General features: G+C 45.1%; 1 protein-coding gene across 1 annotated transcript in view; it reads right to left on the bottom strand.

Moving 5' to 3' along the window:
• Pik3ap1 (phosphoinositide-3-kinase adaptor protein 1) overlaps positions 1–7,573 on the bottom strand; it is a 114,060-nt gene that overhangs the window by 49,965 nt on the left and 56,522 nt on the right. Inside the window, exons 3-7 of the mRNA XM_013017870.1 lie at positions 6,369–6,505; positions 4,688–4,832; positions 3,843–3,985; positions 3,573–3,705; positions 374–570 (exon numbers count right to left, since the gene is read on the bottom strand). Of these exons, the coding sequence (XP_012873324.1) occupies positions 374–570; positions 3,573–3,705; positions 3,843–3,985; positions 4,688–4,832; positions 6,369–6,505 (755 nt within the window). The remainder of the gene's footprint in view (positions 1–373; positions 571–3,572; positions 3,706–3,842; positions 3,986–4,687; positions 4,833–6,368; positions 6,506–7,573) is intronic.

The raw sequence follows: 7,573 nt of genomic DNA on the forward strand, positions 1-7,573 counted from the left end.
CTAGCCCCTCCTTGTCAATTCTTGTTGAGGTCAATTCTTTAACTTGAATGTTTCACATACATTACTTCATCTTATCCTCAAAACAGTTCTGAGTAGAACTAGTAGGATCTTTCAACATTTGAGGAAACAAGGCAAAATAGGTGTTTTCCCCAAAGTCACCTGGTTACCAAGTATATACAAGAATTGGGTCCCAAGACTACGTGACTTCAGGGCTCATCTCCATTTCCGGGGCCCTCCATATACACTGCCCGTTGCCAGAAGAGGCAGATGAAGACATCCTAGAGGTTAAATCTTATAGATCTTTGATGGAAAGGTAGTCTTAGAACCACACAGTTCATCTCCAATGGGGAGACCACTCTTGCCTTGACCTTACCACATACTCATCGATGAACTGCCGCAGGTCCTTGAAGCCATGCTTCTCAGCTAGGGTGTTGGGGTAGTGGCCGTGCTTATTGGCCACGCTGTATGCCTGAAGAGCTCCTGGGCAGGTGAGCAACAATGCAGTGAGGTTTTTCAGCCCATATTTTGCAGCAAAATGCAGCAAGGTAGGTAGTTCTTCATCCCTCTGATCTGAAAAAGTATAGAGGAGAATTTAATTGACAGGTAGGAATGAAGGCACCTTTATTCACAGAGATGAAGGTACCAGGCCTAAGCAAGGCATCCAGTAGGCACTCAGTCATTAGTTATTGGTTGGCCTAACATCTGACAGCTTCCTGTGAGGCACTGCTGAGGATCATCTACTCATATGACAAAGGGAATCATATTTTAATTAATTAGCAGATCTAGTAACTGATAGCCTACTTTCTGTCTCTAAACAGATTAGGAAAATCCTTAGACATAGTAGTCTTTCAAAAGGTGGTGTGTGGGGCTGGGAAGGTGGCTCAGTGGTAGAGTGCTTGCCTTGCATGCATGAGGCCCTCGGTTCGATTCCCCAGCACCACATAAGCAAAAAGAAAAAAAGCCGGAAGTGGTGCTGTGGCTCAAGTGGTAGAGCGCTAGCCTTGAGCTGAAAAGCTGAGGGACAGCGCCCAGGCCCAGAGTTCAGGCCCCACGACCGGACCCAAAAAAAAAAAAAAAGGTGGTGTGTGTGTGTGTGTGTGTGCACGTGCACACACACATGTGCACTCACACACATGTGCACTCACACACATGTGCATGGGATCAAAACAGGGCCTTAAGCTTACCAGATACAAGTACGCTACCACTGAGCCATACCCCTCAGCTCCAAAATGTGCTGATTTCTAAGGGTTTACATAGCACACAAAGTACAGCAAGAGTCATGTTTTGTTTTTCTCTGCAAAGCCTGGAATGTTTTAAAATTTTTCTGCTGATTGAGAGACAGAAAGAGAGAGAGAGAGAGAGAGAGAGAACCTATCACCTCCAGCTTGTATTTTCAATTGCATAATAAGTATGTTAAGAAAATAGATATATATTGAAATGCTCTCCCCTGAACCCCAAGTTTAATATTGGAAAGTAGAAGCAGCTATGTGAAGTATTGCAAGCACACTACATGGGGAGAGGCAACCAGAAAGAGAGGCCCAAAGAAGGCTTCGAATGGATGGAATGCAGGCAGAGGTCCTATTAGGCAGTGTCCCGTGGTGAGCGGGGGAATGGTGCCCACAGGAACACGCCCACAGGCATCCTGTCCAGAGCACCCAGCACTGTCTTCATGCAAGTGGTGTGATTGTCCCAATTCTGGCCATGCCCCATGTACACAAGGTCCTGCTGCTCCCAACTGGGACAAATATTTGTTTAGAGCATAGAAGGACCCAGCCCCTTGGGAACAGAGCCACCCCCTCAGTGTGCTGACAACATAGCAAAAAAGACACACAGCTCTGGGAGTCAGAGGCCCTAATAGGCCAAGGGAGGCCAGAGCAGGTGGTGGAACTGGGAAAGTGCTACCTAAGTTGCTACAAGGAGGTAAAAAGAAGGTAGTCAGGTAAATGGCCACCAAGACAGGGACAATGAAACTGCTTTGTTATGAGTAGAGCAGCAAGACACAGGTGAGAGTTCAGACCTGCTGCAGTGCAGAGAAGCCAAGCCCCAGGACTGGCATTAAAAACAAAAGTAAATGATAATGTTACTGGTTTATGGATTTATTAAACTACAGGTGAAGGTGGCAACCTATGGGGGTAGGGTGGGGAGTGGGGGGGGTGGAAAGGGCTTGATTTCAGGCTGAGGGGTTTAAACTCTATCTAGAAGACAAATGGGAAAGTGGAAGCCCTATGTGGAGGTTCATCCATGTTTGCCTAATAACAACTTCTGTTGTTAGAAGTCCTGTAAGATTGAAATGAAGCTAAAAGTTTCCCAACCCCTAGTGACACTATAGTCATTGTAATATCACAGCACGACACATTCCTGCGATGCTGTGATGGTGCTGGTATGAACAACCCACCTGGCTCCCGGTCCTATAAAAGCATAGCATTACAGCTTGTGCAGCATATAATACTAAAGGATAGTAAATGAAGCGGGTGCTGGTGGCCATACCTGAAATCCTAGCTACTTAGGAGGCTGAGATCTGAGGATCATAGATTGAAGTCAGTCTGGGCAGAAAGGCCTGTGAGACTCTTATCTCCAGTTATCTACCAAAAAGCTGGTAATGGAACTGTGGTTCAAGTGGTAGGGTGCTAGCTTTGAGAAAACAAAGAGACAGCACCTAGGCCCTGAGTTCAAGCCCCAGGACTGGCATTTTAAAAAAAGCAAATGATAAAGTTACTGGTTTATGGATTTATTAAACTACAAAAATTATTTTCTTGGTGGTACTGGGATTTGAACTCAGGGCTTTACACTTGCTATACAGGTGCTCTACCACTTGACCCATGCTTTGAGCCTATGCTTTTAAATCATTATTTTAGACTATTCTACTACTCTCTCTCTCTCTTTTTTTTTTCAGTCATGGTCCTTGAACTCTGGGCCTGAGTGTTGTCCCTGAGCTCTTCAGCTCAAGGCTAGTGCTCTACTACTTTGAGCCAAAGTGCTACTTCTGGTTTTCTGTTGGTTAATTGGAGATAAGTTCTCATGGACTTTCCTGCCTGGGCTGCTTTGAACGGCAATCCTCAGATCTCGGCCTCCTGAGTAGCTAGGATGACAGGCGTGAGCCACCGGCGCCCGGCTGTTCTGCTACTCATTTTTAAAATGTACTGTAAAATAGTACACTGGGTTACATGGGCAGCAGACTTGTCTCTGTTGTGTTCACGGTGACTCCTCATTGCATCATGCTCTCTTGTGCTCGATTTAATCTCCTGCCATTTTGTTCACCTTTCCTATGTTCCTAATAGCCTAGCCATGCAGCAAGCTATACCATCTGGGTTTGTATAAGCACACTGTATGAGGCTCACACAAAGATGAATTGCCTAACTGCATTTCTCAGAAGGCATCCACATTGTTAAGCAATGCATGGCTATAATCAAGAATTGTAGAGAAGAATCTCTAGCTACCCTAGAAAGCATAGCTCTTTCTCACAGGATAGACTGTAGAGCAGGCAGCAGCAGTAGGAACTTGACTGGATGCTGGTACCATAGGCTGCAATTTGCCCCCTGCTGGCTAGTCTTGATATTTGATTGTTGACTTACTTGTCATCATATCTTCTTCTTCTAGCTGGTTGATTCCAAAGAGGTGCAGTCCGCTTGCAGGGATGTTGTTTTTCAAGGATTCTGTTAGCAGTTTATCCAGAGTTTCTGTGTTGTATGGCACAATTTTAAAGGCCTAAATTAAATTTGGAAGAAAAAAATGGTGAAGATAGTTTTAAATCTAGTTGTCTCCTGCCCGGCAGATTGAAGGCTGAAAAGCCACGGCAAAACATGCATCCCCTAAAAGCTCAGATCGCCATTCAGCATCTTTACCTGACACATGAACTCCACGGGATTTGCAGCATTAGACAATAAATTCCCAATTTCTTCCATGTCAGTGTAATAGCTGATAATGGTTTCACACACCACTAAGTCACCAGAATATATCTTCAGACAAACATTCCCAGATGAAAGGTCTGAACAGAAGAAAAGATACTATATAAAATGCCCAGGAAGATCAAAGATCCAATGACAAGGCTTCCTGGATAGAGATGATCCATCTGGTAGGAAAAAAATAAGTCGTGGAAGAAAGTCCTTGGAGATGAGCTGGGGTGGGAGATGAGGGAAGGGTGGAAGGAGAAGGTGACTAAGCCAACACATTGCAGAGCAGCTCTTCTCACTCAGTCTGTAATTTAAGTTTTGAGGGATTTGCATCTGTTTTTCTGTTGGCCAGGGACTTCAAGGAAAACGTGACTTAAGGAACTTTCTATAAAGACCAGTGGCTGCCAAAGGTGAGAGATCCTGTGAGGTGACACTGTTTCTACCTCATTGGGTGAGCAGACTCTCTCGCTCTGCTGCTGTCAATACTACATGTGAAGTCTATACCACCGGAAGGGGTTTTGAGGGGGAAAGAAATAAGTTAAAAATACACAAAACCACAAAGATTCGATTCATAAAAGAGGAAATGCAACAAGTAGAGAACATGGAAAAACACTTAACCTTCCTCGTAATCAAGGAAATACAATTAAAATAATGGGCTCAAAACTAAACCACATTGGCAAAATGAAAGTGCCAAGGCCTCATGCTGCTGGTGGTATAGCTTATTGATAAGTTATAGCTCAGCACTATTTCAGAAGGAATTAAGCATCTGGTTATCCTGTTACCATGGGGTTGCTTACCAGGAGCCTTCACGGAAATTGTGTACTCATTCTCTAGTATGGCTTCCACTCTGACCGATGGAGAATCCTCAGGACAGAACTCGGCTTCCGTCGACACCCTGTCATCCAACTTACATCTCATAATGATGTACACAGTGGTTTGGGCCTGGAACAGGATACAGGTCATGGTCTCTTTCCCTTCTGGATTCTTAGGTTACTAGGCTCTGGTGTCCTCAGCTCCCCAAACCTGAGATCTCTCTAGTGAGGATGGCCCAGACCAGCTAGACTCAGTATGCTTTGGTTTCAAACACCATCCAACACAGGCACCCTGTAACCTCAGCAGAAGGTGATGGGGAAGATAAGATTCAGTCATGGGAAAGTGAAATATCCACACAGGTCAGGCCAGGCCAGGCCAAGCCAGGAGGGGAGAGTGGGAAATGGGCCGATTATAAAGAACAGAGAGGCTGCCTCTGTGGTTCATGTCTGTAATCCTAGCTACTTAAGAGCTGAGATCTGAGGACCATAGATCAAGGATCATAGTTCCCAGCCTGGGCAGGAAAGTCTATAACACTCTTATCTCCAATTAACCACCAGAAAACTGGAAGTGACTCTGTGACGCAAAGTGGTAGAGCACTAGCCTTATGTGAAAAAACTCAGGGACAATGCCCAGGTCCTGAGTTCAAGCCCCATGACCCACAAAAACAAGCAAACAAACAAACAACAGAGAATTATGGGGACCAGACACTGGAGGAAGAGTATACCAACCAAAGGGCACTCAGCCCTAGCTAGTGACTCAGACCTACTAATACCAGATTCAGATTCTGGAAGCTGGAAAGACAGATTTGATGTCTAATACTTAAAACACTGTTAAGTCCAAGCTAAACATGCCTATGAGTCAAATGGAGTCCAAAGAAGCAATTGGAAACTCCCATATGGGAGGCCCTTGCCCCATGTCTAGTGTCCTCAGCTTCCAGAAAAACACTCACATGTGCCAGTTCCCACACTCCACATGGCCCAGGCTCTCATGTCAGATGTACCAGGAGCCTACAGTAAAGTTTAGCAAAGGACTTGTATCAACAAAGAAAGCATTTTAATTCTCCAGACTAACAGAAACACCACACATTTCTTCTCAGGAAAGGAAAGAAAATGGAAAACGTGTTCACCTGACAGGATTCAAATGCCAGTGGCTCACTAGGTCATGACATTCAAGTCACCTATTATATGCCCCCCTCTAAAAGTGTTAGTCACGGGGCATTTATCCATGCTTTTAGCAAGAGATATTGGACAGTGAGTTGCAGCCATCAAGCTTCAAAGCACTCCCTCGGGCCAGGCTAGTGATCAACTAACATAGAAGCAAGCTCCCAGCACGCCTTACTTCTTCCTTCTACTTCTACTGCAAGGTGGTGTAAGTATCTGGTAATGTTCATGTGTGCTGGCCTCTCTCATGTTCTATGTTATTAACCAATGAAATAGAAGTTTGAGATCGATGGTGTGCTATACTCCTGGCTCATTTCCTTTTGGCTTAAAGGTGTGTTCAAAGCCAAGGTAATGAGAATCCACACAGGAAGCCCCAAGGGATGACTATAACTTCAGTGAGGTTCAATATAAGAACTTCCTTCTTTACTCAAACAGAGGTGTCCATTTGCAAAGCCCCTGTTCTGACAGTGGATCTACCAGACACCTCCACCTCCAGAATACCTACCCCACAGCGAATCCGATCCGGTTGCACCACCATCAGGTTCCCTGGCGTGGTCTCCGATGGCAGGCTCAGTTGCTTGGAGTGGGGAAGGACCTTCTCGTCCTCAGGCTCAGTGTCGGTAACTGAGTCACAGCCAGAATCTGCAGAATGGAAGACACAACTGAATGGGAATGGAAGGAAGGAGAGATGGTGGGCATGCTTCTCTGCACCAGAGCCCCAACCATCACACCCAGGAGATATCTATGAAGTCACACAAATTCAAGCTGAAGAAAGTAACTCTGGAAGTTACAAAAGTCGGTCCAGTGGAGAAAAATCAACCACCATGTAGCGCTCAGAGTAGGGTGACTGCAAAAGAACAATGTGGAGGGGAAGACAAAAAGTTTGAAGCCAACCAGTCTGTACTCAACCAATTGACTTCTAGAAACTTCCTGTCAGAACTTCTGAAGGGATGAAGGGTAAACAAGGAAAGGGAGGTCAAGAAGAAGCTACCTACTCAGAACAAAAAATAAGAAATCTCCAGAAAGCCACAAGGTATCAGGGTCATGTCTAGACAATATCCCTCTTCTGCCAGCAACAGTGAGAAACAAATATTTTCAACAAGACTTAGATCAGTTTCCAAATCAATACCATAGCCAACACCTGTACTACAAAGCTTAGAGCTTCCAGGTTTGGAATGGACAGCAGGAATGTGCAGACATGTGGGGTATGGCTCAGATGCTGAAACCCATCAAAGCAGGGGCTCTTCCACAGTCTACTGTTGGCAGGCCTCCTGGTAAAACTACATTCAAGATTGTGTGTCTGTGTGTGTGTGTCTGTGTGTGTGTGTCTGTGTCTGTGTGTGTGTGACACTATATACAGACGGCAAATAGTACATGAAAACTGATACATTTCATATGTCATTAGGAAAATTCAAATTAGAACAACAATGAGACACAACCACACATCTACTAGAATAGCTGAAATCTAGAACACTGACAACAAAAAATACCTTTAAGAATGTGAACACTAGAACTCTCCTCCGTTGCTGAATGAGAGTGTAAAAACACTCAGGAGGCTAAGATCTGATGATTGTGGTTTGAAGCCACCTGAGCAGGAAAATCTGTGAGACTTTTTTTTTTTGGGTCCGGTCGTGGGGCCTGAACTCTGGGCCTGGGCGCTGTCCCTCAGCTCTTCAGCTCAAGGCTAGCACTCTACCACTTGAGCCACAG

Source organism: Dipodomys ordii, unplaced genomic scaffold, assembly GCF_000151885.1.
Source record: "Dipodomys ordii isolate 6190 unplaced genomic scaffold, Dord_2.0 Scaffold36, whole genome shotgun sequence".
NCBI classification, from domain to species: domain Eukaryota; kingdom Metazoa; phylum Chordata; class Mammalia; order Rodentia; family Heteromyidae; genus Dipodomys; species Dipodomys ordii.